Source organism: Stegodyphus dumicola, chromosome 2, assembly GCF_044657685.1.
Source record: "Stegodyphus dumicola isolate Sdum_Otavi_A_Nest chromosome 2, ASM4465768v1".
Taxonomy (NCBI): Eukaryota; Metazoa; Arthropoda; class Arachnida; order Araneae; family Eresidae; genus Stegodyphus; species Stegodyphus dumicola.
Window position 1 is genome coordinate 117091194 of NC_140769.1, and position 15480 is coordinate 117106673.

A 15480-nucleotide genomic window follows, 5' to 3' on the forward strand; every position below is an offset into this window, starting at 1 on the left:
ACAGTGAAAACCGGATGAAGCAAAGGGACGTTTTCCTTTATTTAAATTATTTGTTCTCTGAATTCCGGCACCTGTTGATTCTGATTGCGTAATATCACGTCAGGAGGAATTAAGGCGCACATATTGCGCAATAACATTTGCTATATTTCCCAGAGATAAAAGAATTTTACTGTGCTTGCTAAGCAGATTATTTTTCAGTTCCATTGGGCTATTTTTTACATGATGAACATATCGGAATGTCAAAAGCATTATTTAGCTGCAAAATCTAAAGAATGGCTACAATCTACCCCCACTTTCACTTTTACCAGTTACACTCCACTATCCGGAATTTCAGATATTTGGGCAATTTCCGAGTATGCCAGTTAGTTAAGCTTTTACTGTTAAAAGATGACTGCATGAAGCAATTTGCCGTCTTCTGATTTCATATAATAAATATGGGTTATTATTATTTATTTTCTCTATTTTGAACTGAAATTTCATCATTAAATCTCGTAATATAATTTAGTTCTGCATAGTTATATTTTTTTTCTCTCATTGTAAACTAGTTCTGTAAATTGAACTGTTACTTTAAAAAAAAAAAAAAAAAAAAAAAAAAAAAAAAAAAAAAAAAATGTTTTCCATGGATGAATAATGCTTATTCTCTCTTAATAAATACTGAATTTCTCATATTTTAAATTACAAGTCTAATTTTTCCTTTAAGGTTATGCAGTATGATGTAATTAGACAGGTGCTTTTTTTTTTTTTTTTTTTTTTTTCCCTTAAAATGTGCTTGAAAAGTGCTTTATAGGTGCTTATTTTTTTAACTAAAATGTGGCTATGAACCCTGTTTACACTATAAATTGTACAAACTGACAGAGTAAATGCAAGTTATATCAGATTAAAGAGAGCATGTGTTAAAAATTGTCCAGAAAAGTGGCTCAATTTAAATAGTTGTATAATTTTATTTCCTTATTTGTGTTACTCATATCTGTCTTTTTCCCCAAAACAGCCTTATTGCATTAGGTTTGGAGCAGTTTTCTTCTATAGAAAATCCAATTTATTATATCAGAACACTTTTACTTCCTTCTAAAACAGAAAATCAGCTAAAAATCAGGATTAAAAACTGCAAAAGTAGAGAAAGCCTGGATAATCCAATAAAGGTTTGAATTTCCTTTTTCTCAAGATGTTCTCAAGAAGAAAAAAATATCTCAGTTAAGTTCTTAAAGTTTTGTACTAGAAATACCAAGCTAATTTATTGCATTTTCTACTTCTGTGCTAAGTTGGAACATAATTTAATTTATGATGTAATCATTCTATCCAGTTAATGCAAAAAAAAATATTTTTATTGTAAACATTTGCTGTTGATTCTAGTTGGTTGTTTTCAAAATTATATGTTTGAAAAATTAATTCATTTTCCTTATTGTGATTGATATTGTGTATTCATTAATGCACAGTTTTACTTAGGCTAATATAATTTATGTTGTGTTTTTCTGTAAAGTTAAATGTTGAAATAATGCTAAATGTGACATGAAAGAAAACTTCCTCCCATAATAATGACTCAGCTAGTGGCTTGAAAATATTTACTTTAGAAATGTAACATTAAACAATTACAAAGAACATAAGGTTACAAATGGAGTGGATTACACACATCATAATGCCATAGTGGCTGTAGAGTTATTGCATAGTTAGTTGTCTTTTGGTTTACAGCGAATGATAGCAGAGTTAAAGTTCAAAACATGGGAAGGAGAGCAAAGTCCCTTTGATGAGTCCAACCTTTAAAATAAGGGTTATAGAGTTAAAAGTTTTATAGTTTTATGTATATATGTACACGCACACAAATGTATATGAATTTAAGTTTATAACTGGGATTGTATGTTTGAGTACTGAACATAAATATATATGTCGGAAATAACGAAAGTGGACATCTGTAATTTTTTAAGTAGCAAGTATTTATATTTATGTGTATATATGTAAAATATAAAAAATATGAGGGTTTTGCTCTACGTGAACAGGCAATCTCTAATTAACTTTCCTCAATTTCAAGATCTTCTCCCTAGACCAGTACTTTCGAGAACATTCTGCCATGTTATGTAATCGCTACTATAAATGAAGAGTTCGCGACATTTTTCAAGAATCTAAAGGAATAATGACCTGCTATTTTAAGTGAATAAAGATATGGAGTTTTAAAAAATGAAATCTTTCGGTGTCATCATTTTTGCTGTAAGCCACTCAGCCATGTTCGGATTTTGATGCCAAGCGCCATCATTTCCAATGCCAGTCTACTGCAAATATCACACGTATGTGAATATAAGTTAGCTACAAAATGTTTGAAAAATAAAATTAATTTCAATGTGACAAAATGCTATGTCACAACAAATTTCATTTTATTTTTCAGAAATTTAATACAAAGAAAAAACATATAGGAAAAACGAACTATGTGTCTTTTATTTCAACATAAAAGCTTTTACATTTAAGACCTTTAAATTGGAAGAGAGGAAAACTGCCCAACATTGTTGGCCAAAAAATCATTTTTGTCTGTGACCAGAATTATTCAAGAAACATCTTCCATTGTCGAACTTTCTAGAAGCTTTCAGATTCATAAAAAATCTTTCAGTTCTAGTTACTGATCCAAATTCCAATCAGAATTTACCCTCAGCTTTTAAAGAAATTATTTCATGGTTATTTTCATTTTTCATCAATAGGTGGCACCAGTAGCTGTGTTTTCATTTTTTGATGTAACCTTTTTGAACTTTCTAATATGTTTTTATTGATATAAGTACAGACTTCTCTTTCATCATTTTCCCGCTCGCAGCTGAAAAAGAAGGTTCTGGAGTCAAACCTTTGAATCTAATACTGCAATTGTTTTAGAGTTACCATTGTTTTCTTTTGCTCAAACTGTCCAATAATTGTTATTTGTTATGTTATATTTACTTTAAAATGTTTAGTACTCTTTTTGTTGTCAAAAATGGTTCTGTTTATTTTATCCGAATTGACGCTTCTATTTTCTTCAAACTGGAAAATAAACACATCAGCCCTACTTTTAGAAGCACATAAGTATAAAGGTTTTGATTACTTTAGATGGTCATAATATTATTTTCTAGTACCCTTGGCATAACTTACATTAACTTAAGAAAAGAAATTAAATAATATGGAATATCTGAATTTAAATGCTGGGTATTGAAAATGTTTTAATTCATGTTCTTGAGAAGTATTCAGTGGAAGACTATTTTTGTTTTCTAATTGGAAGACAGTTATTTGTTGTTCTTGAAAAATATATGCTTGTGTATGTGTTGAAATAAGACAGAAATAAATGGTAGAAGAAAAAAAATAGATAACTTAAAAAAGAAAAGAGCTGTCTGATGAACTTCCACTACAAAACTATTTAAGAAAATAGAAAGTGCATTAGAAGATACTGTTAATGAGCTTGAACAATTGTTAGAACAGTTCAGAGGAAAAACCAAAACATTCCCTTGTACTGATGCTGAGTTAGAACCAACTTTCAGTTTAGACAAATTTGAAAATTAATTAATTAAAGAAGTTTATCTGAACCATAATAGAAGCATAAATAATTTAATTTTGGAAGGATGCAGTTACCGTAAGAGCATAACAAATGAAAAGTAATCATGGATAGACTACAGATGGCTGTCATAGTATTATTTCTTTAAAAGAAACTAGATACTGATAAGAATATATAGTAATATTAACATTACATTATCTAATATCTTCATTTCTACATATCTATCATTTCAATCTCGCTTGGACTTATTGTTGTCTATGTTACTCCTTAGGCCTCAGAACATTCCTTAAATAATTAGAGAAGGGGAGTATACAACTACTTAGAGAATCGTAGAATGAATGTCAGTTGATGTTAGTTTTGCTGTGATTTATTAGTTCTTATATTAGGCTGGCATAAAGTTCAACAGTTAGAATGGAGAGGTTCGGTATTTTCCGAAATTAGCAGTAAAATGTTAAGGGGGATGATGAATTTCTAATCTCGGGCTTCAAAAATGGACGCTTCATAATCCGTGTTTTTTTTTTTTTTTCCCCTTTATTATATGGAGATAAGTATAACCTTAAACTATACTTGCAGATGAGAACATTCACATAAACAATTTTATGTGCCAAAATAATATGCCTTAGGCATTCAAATTATATTGGCAGCGTTTCTCACTGTCATCAAAGGGCATTCTGAGCAAACAAGAAGGATTGCCATAACATGTAGCTTCCTTTAAGCACCACTATAAATTTCAAATATTCCACTATGGAGGAATACATGAGGAAATACGGCAATTCTTATGGAATAAAATTAAGTAGCAAAGATAAACAATATACAGTCAAAAGTCGTTAATCCGGACTCGTCGGGACTTCGGCGATTCTGGATTATAGATCATCAGTTTAAATCTGGTAAAATGGCATGCAGAAATTATAAAATTAAAAATATGAAACCATAATTTACGAAATAAAGAACAATTATGATCTAAAGGGTATCAGAATTTACAAAAAAAAAAAAAAAAAAAAGCTTAATATTTATTTGTTTACTTTATTAAACATTTCTTTCAATGTAAGTTGTTTAAGCTGCTTCGTTTTTTATGTGATAATACATTCTCTTTAATTCCATAAACTGACATAATTTCTTGTTCAGTTACAAAGTTCCGCTGTTCAAGTCCCATAATTGCTGTGTCGAGAATACCGACTAATTTGTCAATCGAAATTTTTTCGTTTTCAATAACCTCTGTCACTTTCTTCGCTATCGGAAGCGAATTATAATGACGAGGCATTTGATTTAAATCACATCAAAGACGGAGTACATCGAGAGGAAATACCACATTTAGTAAGCAATTATAAGCCAAATAAAATAAAAACATCTGCCCTTAAGATAAGGATAGTGTTGACAGATCAACTTCCAATTCATTGCGCTCCGCGGCGTTAAAGATAAACAAAGTTTAGATAAACAAACATTAAAGTTTAGATAAACAAAGGATATGCCTTTATCCATTTTTTGCAGCAATTCCACTTTTTGTTTAATGGACTCCGAAAGATATTTTCGCTGTGTATATCCTTTACATATTAGTAAATATATATCAGAAATTCTATTTGAAATAATCGAAAGTTCAAGCTTACTTTTATAAAATTGCTCTAACAGTCTGCAAAAAATAATAAGCCGAATCCAATTCAAAGATTAAGGAACAACGCAATCTGCAACATTAACTGAAATAGATAATTAGATAATTTTGGCTTAGCTTATCCCGTCCGTTATACATTAAACGCGCATTCGTAAACGTATTTTGCGCACGCGCACACGCAAATTTGCAGGCGTAAAGGTCTTACGCGCATGCGCAGAAGGTTTGTAGCTTTGAGGTCCGAATTAACGACTTTTGACTGTAGTTGTAATTTTAATATATTGGATGAAAGGAAAATGAAAAATGTCTCCCTAAGACTAATTCTAATCAAAAGCAAGAGTACTATGAAGTTTTCAGCTTCTGCAACTGCAACGGTATAATAGAATGTGCAAATGATAAGAAACTGATGCTCATTATCGACTCAGTTGGGCCAGTTATTGAAGAAACAAGCTGAACAACAAATATACAGCTTGTTTTTAATGCTTTGGCATGAACAAAATATTCTCCTTTGCTTAATAATTGCTCAGTGAAAGGACCTAATTTGATTGGAGTCTTGCCTATATGCATAATTTTAACTTTATTTAAAAAATACTGCATCTCAATTTCTTCAGATATTAAAAGAACTTGTTAACAAATTTGATAACTTGTTAACATTAAATAAAAAGAGGACCATGATTTTTTTCAGGTTCTTATTATTTGACTGTGAAAGTATAGGGTCTTAATAGGATAGACAAGTCTGTTTCTCTTAGTAGCTACGTTTAATCATTATTTGAGCCAAGTGCTAGAAAATTTTTCGACTAGTGACAAATTTTAAAAAGTTCTTTCTGTACTGATAACTTGATTGACAAGTTTAAATTCTATCAAAGAAACAGCAAAGTGTAAAGAAGCCGAAATTATGTCTTCTGGACATTTAATTTTTAGGTGTTGGAGGTTTAATATATCAAACCTCCTCTTACTTCTCATAAGACATTCTGCTGAGGACATCTTCCTGTAACACATATCATTATGATATCAGAACATTTCTTATTTTCCAAACTAAACTATCATTCTCTGTTGCTTTATCGTTTTGAATTTTCTTACTTTGGATACATCTTCCTCACTTTCGAACTGTTTTGTTGCCTTTCACTACTTTCTCGAGCTCAACTACTGCCGTTGATTTCACTTTCGGAAACTATTCTAGTAGAAGGCAATGTAATTTTTTTTTTATCTAAATTTTTACTTTCCTTTTCTGTTTTACGAGCAGATTCTTCATCAGACAAATCAAATTCACTTGTTTCAGTAGGAACAATCCAGTCATCGTCGTATAATTTGGATGTAGTTTCGGTATGAAATTCTTCATCAGGTTCAGTTTGTGAAGCAGAATTGTCATCAGAAAGACTAAAAAATTTCAGCATCTCATTCTTCATTAGATTTTTTCTACCAACGCTTCTACATGACATGATCAACAGGTCAGAACAACAAAACTAGCCAAATGAAGTAAACTACATTTGTGTTTACTCAAAAGAACCCTTTCTAACACAAGCGTAATGCACAGACATGTGGCACACAAAAATTCCAAGCATGTGTTTTTATTCCCTCCTCCTCCCTTCCCTTCCCTGCTCACTTCTGGGAAATATGCAATATTCCTTAACAGAATACACTTGTTTATGTATCAGCCAACCAGAAATAGATAAAAAAAAGTCTTAAAAATAATGAGAAATGTATAATTTTATCAGCCATTTTGACTGATAGCTGTAATTCTAGGTATAAATAATAATATTGGCGAAAATAATTATTTAAAATGGACCAAAAAAAATCATGTAATTTTCATGTATGTTTTTAGAAAAAGTCAAAAAATATCAAAGTCAAGAATTAATTTTTGATATCCAATTAAAATGGACATACGGTCAAAATGACTTTTGCCGTAATTCTAGTGTTAAAATCCATGATTACCAGCTACGTTTTAGTAACACTCTGTTTAAAGACCCATTAGTGTTGAAGAACAGTTTGAAAGTCTTAGATTTTTGTCTATCCTTTTCATTGATCATTTTCAACACGTTAATCCTTACATCTAAAAACAGTTATGTTTTTAGATGTGAGCTTTGTGAATGTTTTAAAGAATGAAGACTCTGTGTGATTGATAAAATAAATACAGTACGAAGTCCAAAATCTGGGATTTCGATGATTCCGGATTTAGATCATTAGTTTAATCTCATAAGATGACATGTAGAAATTGCAAAATTAAAAATAGGAAATAGTTGTTTATGAAATAATGAAACATTTATGATCTTAAGGAATCAAAATTTATGTTTAAAAAAAGCTCAACATTTATTTGTTTTATTAAACACTTTTTTCAGTGCAAGTTATTTAACCTGTTTTGTTTTTGGTAGTAATACTTTCTCTTTAATTTTATAGTTAGACATAATTTCTTGTTCAGTTAAATTATTCAAATCTTGTAACTTCCAGGTCAAGAATTCCCAGTAAACTGTCAACTGAAATCCTTTTATCCTAAAAAATCTGCTTGTTACTTTCTCCAACTATTGGTGGCAATATTTTCTGGATTTAACCCTCTGGCTGCTCATCCCGCGATTTCCACGGACAACTCAAATGTAGCAAAATCTGCTCCCGCAGGCATGTGTTTTTCTTCCGTTATTGAGGAGCGCATCCCATTTTTTCCCCATTTAGCCATTGAAATAAATTATGTACAGTATTAGACGTTTAGTTTACGTTAATGGCAACAGATGTCATTAGTTGTCCACTAAATTGCGGCGTTTGAAGGCATGTGGGTATTAGCGCTCACACTCCACTTTTTGCCGCTTTTTTCTTACAGAAATGGCTGCTAGAAAACATTCAGCGATTATTTTGATTATTTAATTAAATTTTTGAATTATTAATTAGATTTATTGATTAGATTAATAATTAGATTGATTATAAATTAGATTTATTGAATCTGGTGCAAAGACTGTGAAGTTGGACTTTGCCTTGGACCCTGTTTCTAACTCTATCATATTAAACTGCATTCCTCAGTGCTTTATATTTTCTTGAATTTTATATATTTTACTTTTGTATATTATGCAATAAATAGAAATTAACTGCAATTGAACTGAAATTTTTTTTTGGTGATAACATCTGAAATTGTTTTTTCTGGCAACTTAGTTTCTTATGATAAAAATCTATATAAAAAATATATTTTCTAGATAGGAAAAATGCATTTTTCAAATTTCCAATATATAGATTTAAATTGAGCAGTCAGAGGATTAAAACCATATTACAAATTTTGCAGCTTGTTAATTGATTGCTGATTTAAGCATTGCCATCACAATGGAAAACTTGTGTTATATCCCCTTCATTTATTATTCATTATCAACATGGAAAATTTAACCTTTTATAGTGTTCAAAGCTTATACTAAATTAAGATTGTTGTTTTATCTAATTTTGATATTACACTTTCTTAAGTTTAATAAGTTGCATCCTGCTAAAGCTGCCAAATTAGAAATTTTTGATGACATAACCAGAAATTCAGTAATTTTGATAAGAAAGCTGTAATAATAATAGCCTGCAAAAAAATAATAATCTAAATCAAAATAGAAAGTTAGGAAGAGCACAGTTTGCTGTTTTAATTGAATTTAAGTTCTTTGGCATCTAATTCTTTCTGTGTTCACCCACTGTATGCCAAGGAAGGGGGGGGGAAGAGTCGTGTTCCAAATAAACACATCTAAGGGATTTATTGATTAAGTTAGATAAAAAAAAAAAAAATTTCTTCCCCTTTGCAATCACTTAAGGACCAATGCATTGTTGTGGCCAACATAAGTCAATGTATTGTCATTTGCCATCGTGTTGTTCTCTAACCAGCAGATGTTTGAAAGTGACTTGCAGGGATCTCAGTTAGTCAAGGAAAAAATTTCTTTTATGGTTTGTTTTATAATTATTATTACTATTATTCATTCGTAGATTCTGTAAAAAAAATTCCTAAAAAAAATGTTTTTGCTGGTAGTCTTTAGCTCTGGATATTAAATCATTCCAGGTATTGGACATCTGGATTTTGTGCTTTATATTGTAAATAAAGAGTTTCTCAGATACAAAAGTGATAGTTTTCTGCAAATTAATTTTATTTTCTTTACTCTAGTTGTAATTAAAGTAATGTTTGTATCTCCTAACAGTGCATTTTGTCATACAAATGGAATTCTAACAAGAGCTTTGATGATAAGTTTGAAATACCATTTTTATACAAAATGTGAAAGCCATATATCTGTTTAGTTACAATCTGTGCACATTTTAGAGTGTAAATAGCTTTATATTGGAGATTTTTAATAACTTTCTAGAAGTAAATATGATGCAAATGAAATTGTTATCTGGTTTAAAAAAATAAAGCTTCTGATTTAATGTAAATGTTATCAGAATTGTTCAGCACTATAAATAAATGAGCCTAACATACAATCTTCTTCACAGTTTCAATATATTTTATTATTAAGTTTGTAATACTGATTTTCACATTTTTTGCTTTAATCTGTGTGCAAGTTTATTGTCTCAAATTACAGTTTCATATTTATGAATGATTATTCTTTCTTTTTTAATTTTAGTATTGTTTTGCACATAAAGAAGCTCCTCCTGTGCCACGAGTTCTTAAAATATTTGATCCCCAGCGTGTAATTGCTCCCAAAGAATATTCCCCTGATATGTTGCCGAAATGGATGGTAAATTTTTCATTTTTTCATTTTTAGTGTAATTATGAGAAACATTTATTAAATTTTTGAGTAGGAACTTTTATGTGTATTTTACAAGCATTGATGTATATACACCTGTTTCGTGTAGAAAATATATGTGGTCAACTCATTATGGTCCACCCTCAAAGGACTGTCAAAAAATTAAAAGGCACAATAGTTGAAATGAAGTTAAAATAAAATGTTATAGGTTGACAAGTTAAAACCATATTTGAACATAGTAAATTAAGAGCTTTATCAGAATTCACAGATAATCCATTTGCTTCTTCAGATTGAACTAAAATGAATGAATCAAATTTCTCTTCTTTTATTGATGTTTCCTGTAGGGTTGCTTTCTGTAAGATTGCAGTATATTGGCATCCAGATGCATGATAGAAAGAATCTCCCTTTCAGCACGGGCTACTGGTAATTTATAGTGCATCTCTCAATTTAAGGTTGCTTTTTATTCTGGTTTTGTTGATGATTTTGGCTTTGTCCCTATCAAGAACTGAGTTTGATGCTGCAAGGACAATTTAACAGAAGATGCATTATTTTTCATTGATGTATTGGTTGGCACAGAGTTAAAATGTATAGGACAGGGTTATGGCAAGTTTGTGGAAATTCTTTTGAAAACAAAACTCATATGAGTGGTGATGAGATAGTAAGGGATTATTCCACTGCAATTTCTGTAGCTTCAGCTAAACTGGAAATCACAGTAAAAATAGGCTAAGTGGACAAAAACAAACCTTAAAAGAATAATTCTAACATTAAGTTATCAGGAGCATTTAAGGCTTCCTCTTGGCGTTTCATGTTCTTAAGTCAATCGGAAGGTTTTCAAGAGCCTAATTCCTTTTTAAAATAATTGGTAGATTTTTTGCTGGGAGAATTCTCCTGACTGGTTTATTAATTAAGTTTTGAATTTTGTAGAAGGGTCAGTATGGTTTGGTTTAAGTAAATCCTGAACTGATGATGCAATATCTGTAGGAGGATTAGAAAACTACATAATTATATTTTTTTATTCATTTTGTGATAGGTTTGAGAGTACCCAATTCGTAAGCAACAATGCTGGAGGTAAGGCACATTCCATCATCACTTCCATGACCCATCACCACAAATTTAAGTGACACATTATCCAGCAGATGTGAAACTGAACCTATTAGTAAACATTTGCTCAACATGACTCTGTATGTCTGTGGATAAATCTTTCAGAAGGATAAAAAAATCATAGAAAATGTTTGAGCAAATTTTTTAAAAATGCTTTTTCCGAACAGGAGGGAGTTCTTTCATATTAAGGCCCATAAATTAAATATCATTTAAAAAAACATTTTCCACTCTATATTGCAGACAAATCAAATATAGGTCTAATTTTTCTTGTAGTGCTATTACTTTTAATGAGAGGGTAATGAAGTAAAAAATGATCACTTTTAGTGTCATCCAATACCCTTTCAGTAATATCCAGTTTCTCTCATTCCTGAAATATATATTGTATTCATCCAAAATTAATTTATTTTGTACATGCTAGCACATTATCTGGTGTTGCTTCCAAGATAATTCTTTATCAGAATGCCTTACTCCCTTATTTCCGATTTAAAGGGTGAGCAAAATTCATATCTACCATCTGGAAAGACTTTAAAAACTATTTTTATATTTCTCTAACACCCCAGCATACTCGCATACTCTAATTTTGTTGAGTATGAAATCCCAATAATTTTTAAGCTCCATAATTCATTAATTGACGAGTTGTTCTCTTGCACTCCTGTAACATTGCAAATCAGATCACTATTCTCAATTTGAAAAGTGTTATGTATTCTTGTCAAAAAGTGTTTTAAGTGAGTATTTAGCAAATACAATTTAGATTCACAAACCACATTTCAGATTCACAGACTGCACTGTATGAATGGTACTAATCACATCTGCTCTTAGTAATAAATGAATTTCTGTGTCTAGTAGTTTAATATTTGATAAAAAAATTCCTATCTGTTTCAATTCATTTAAAATTTTTGTGTCTTCAGCTATGAAATCTTTCATTCCCCAAACACTTTTACTTGTAAGGAACATGACTGATCTCTCAGACAGCAAATCAACAAATTATAGGAATTAAGTTCATTTTCTTAATCTGGCTTCTCCCAAATAAGCTATCACTTTTATTTATTTATTTATTTATTTTATTTTATTTTATTTATTTATTTATTTATTTATTTATTTATTTATTTATTTTTCTTTCTTGCTGTAGCTTTAGGCTAAATATATCTGTGAATCAGCTAACATAGGAATGCTAAGATCCTGTATTAAAGATGCATCTTAAAATTGCTTCTGCATTATTTCAGTTAAAGTCATTAGCAGTTTTCCTTTTTCAATTATTAGTTAATATATTGAATACTAATGCTTTGGGTATATGTTTTCTTTACTTTCAAAAATTTCTGATGTAATTTTTATCATTGTTATCTTTATGATTAGAGCGCATAAGACTTATAAGCTTTGAATTATAATTAGAAACACAAATGTTTCATTTTACAGGATTTTCCAACTGATAAATACGAAAATATAAAAAGTAAACATATTTTCTCATCAGAATTTTTCTTTAAGTATGTAATTTTCATATTTCTAATAGTAAATCATTCTTTAGTAGGATGAAGTCTCTCACAAAATGACAACCGAAATTGCACTTACTTGAACTGTCATAGTTAGATGTGCTTCTGAGAGTTGTTTCAGTAAGGATTCAATGAATTTGTGTACTCTTCCCTTACCAATTAAATTAACATTAAAATCTGAACACATAAAGTTACTCATTTATTCTTCTATAACTTTATATGAGGAAATTCATCAACTTTTACAAAGAACATTCTTACAATTAATTCACTTGTTTCATTTAAATTTCTTCTTTTCCATACAATCAAAATTTCTTCTGGTACGCAGGATTTTGCTAGAGGCATTTAAAGGTTACCATATTTCTTTTGGATCTGCTCAGACTTGAATTTTTTTAGAAAGAAAATGTATTTTTGTTTCTAATACATATAATGCAGATATATATATTTTCAAACATCCAGAAACATTCTTCATGACCATATTCAGCAGGTTTTGCACAAATTTGATACTAGATGCAGTGATACTAATTTGAGCTAGATGCAGTGCAGACTATTAAATATGATTTAATGGCTTCTAAAGAAACCTCATGTGAATTCCCTAGATGCAGTGCAGACTATTAAATATGATTTAATGGCTTCTAAAGAAACCTCATGTGAAAAATATGGCTAAAAAAATCCAATGACTGATCCAATTCACAAAGATCTCTTACTGAATATGAACAGAAGTTGGAAAACATATCAAGAGGACTTAAAAATGTATATTTCAGATGAGTCACCTATAAAAGTCTCTGAAAAACCTTCTACATTAGCAAAAAAGCAAACTGCTTCTACCTCTGCATGTGCAGTTCTCGAGGAAATTTCTTCAACTGTAAATGAGGAAAATAAAAGTCAACCTTCCTGCAATTATGAAGTTCACCACAAAAGAAAGACAAGCCCACAAACATCAGAAAATTAAAAAAAAAAAAAAGCAGCAGAAATTAGATAATTTTTTTTAAAAGAATTAATTCAGGTAATTTAAAATATTTACATAAAATGTAGTAGTTTATATGTTTGAAAATTTATGGTTATTAATTTTGCAAAAAAAGTAATTCATTGAACTTTTATAATTAGGTTATTCAATACTTCATAATTGTAATTTTTCATTTCTCTTCCCCCCCCTTCTCGAAACTTCAAAATGTCGATAGTAAGTCCGTAAAAGTTTCAGGGGATTTTTTGGGGTCCCACAAACACCCATGAACTCCTAAAAATGAAGAGATAGTGCGACACATCTTAAAACACAGTTTAATCAAAACCCATATGTAAAACATTCAGCCATTTATTAACTATGTACACACATGAAGTTACATGGAAGCTACATCAAAAGAGCAGAAATGTTAACAATTCGTCATATCTCTCATTCCATGAATTGTGGTGATTGGTATGTGGAATGATAATACTCACAACAGTTGCTATGGAGATAATAACTAAAGATACATTGGAGCAAATATGGCAAGAATGTCATTTTTTATTGCTATTATTCATGTACGTAAAAGAAGTTATGGTGTAAATATAGGTAAAACTTGCACAATTTCTTTTTATTTCACACGATATTTATCCCTGCATTTTTATAAATTTTAGAAATAAAGATATCTTTATTTAGTTTATTATTTTAAAATACCATATATACCTTTTTTATTATCCTGTGATGGCTGTTATTATTATAAAAATGAAAAGAAAATAATTAATAACACTGTATACAATTACTTCAGCAATATTATTTCTAAAGAATAAGCATACAGATGATTTTTAATATAAATAAACTGAGATCGTTAAATTCGAGTTTATCTCTCTGAGGTGTTTGCTTGCAAAAGTTGTGTAAATTGATTCAGTTGTATTTAAAGTTTATATGCTGGTAATTTAGTTTTCATTTTTGAAACAAAATATATGTACAGGGTAAATCAGAAGTATTGGTGCTTGTTTAAAGTAAATGTAATGTGTTATATATCTAATGTAAATGGATGTTATAAGTGATACATTAAACTTCACTCCCCCCATTTCAAATAAGAGTTCTGCCCAAGTTTATATTTTTAGCCAAGATGGCACTAACATATAGCAGAAAATTACAATTGCAACATGGGTAGTTGCATACCAGATTGATCATGAGGCTGTGAGATTTGAAGATTTTAATGTAGAATTTTTATGTTACTGCCAATTATGGAGTGGAAGAGAAAATGACTGTAAACTATAGTACTGATAGCTTAATTTTAATGACCCAACATCAGTAAGGATTGTAAAAGCATTTGAAATGGTGAGCAGTTTGAGGCAGTAAATTGTATCTAGTTGATATTATGCTTCATTCTGAAAACTTGATTTTCCAATTCTTGCTTTCTGTAGCCATTTACCATCACCACATGATATGATCAAATGTAAAGCTGTATTTCTGAGTCTCCCCATTCTTTATATAATTTGTATAAAATCTTATGAAATACTCAGTAGAGGGGAAAACTTTCTTGTTATGCATAAAAAATAAATATATCTACTAAACATGTACTCATACACTTTAAAAAATAATGAAAGTAGTATATTAGAAAATATTTTTTAATGAACAAAATTTGGCTTTGCAGCGGATCACACAAAGATGAGAAATACATTTGTGCAGTCCCCCATAGGTTGCAGTGTTTGAAGTGTTACACGGTTTGAGACAACAGACTTTGACATTGCAGAAGCAATTATTTGTTCAGACACGGCTCCACTTGACATTACAAGAATCAACTTCCGGACCAGTGTCAAGGGATTTTAGCAATCTACACAGTGTCTGTCACCAAAGCCTCTTGAATTCAAGGAAGCTGGCCGACAAATGATCCTGTCACTCCTCTGATATCATTTCAATTATAACAAATCGGATAATATAAAATATAACCAAAAAATTAAGATAGCATGAAGAATTCTTAAACTCTCGACTAGAGAGACTCTTGCCACCAGCAAGATCCTCATATAATATAATAAGAACGGTAATGTTCAATAATTGCCTCTATGCCTTCAGTGTTGTTATGTGTTGTTGTTGGAATTTTCATAGATTTATATTAAATGTATTTTAGTTCTATATGCAGTAAATAATATACAGTCTTAACAAATGCA

At 30.1% G+C, this 15480-nt stretch overlaps 1 protein-coding gene across 2 annotated transcripts in view; it reads left to right on the forward strand.

Moving 5' to 3' along the window:
- Nucleotides 1-15480, forward strand: part of LOC118202808 (GON-4-like protein) — a 177436-nt gene that overhangs the window by 96963 nt on the left and 64993 nt on the right. For both annotated transcript variants that reach the window (XM_085811076.1, XM_085811077.1), the window contains exons 12-13: nucleotides 989-1139; nucleotides 9659-9772. In XM_085811076.1, the coding sequence (XP_085667202.1) occupies nucleotides 989-1139; nucleotides 9659-9772 (265 nt within the window). The remainder of the gene's footprint in view (nucleotides 1-988; nucleotides 1140-9658; nucleotides 9773-15480) is intronic.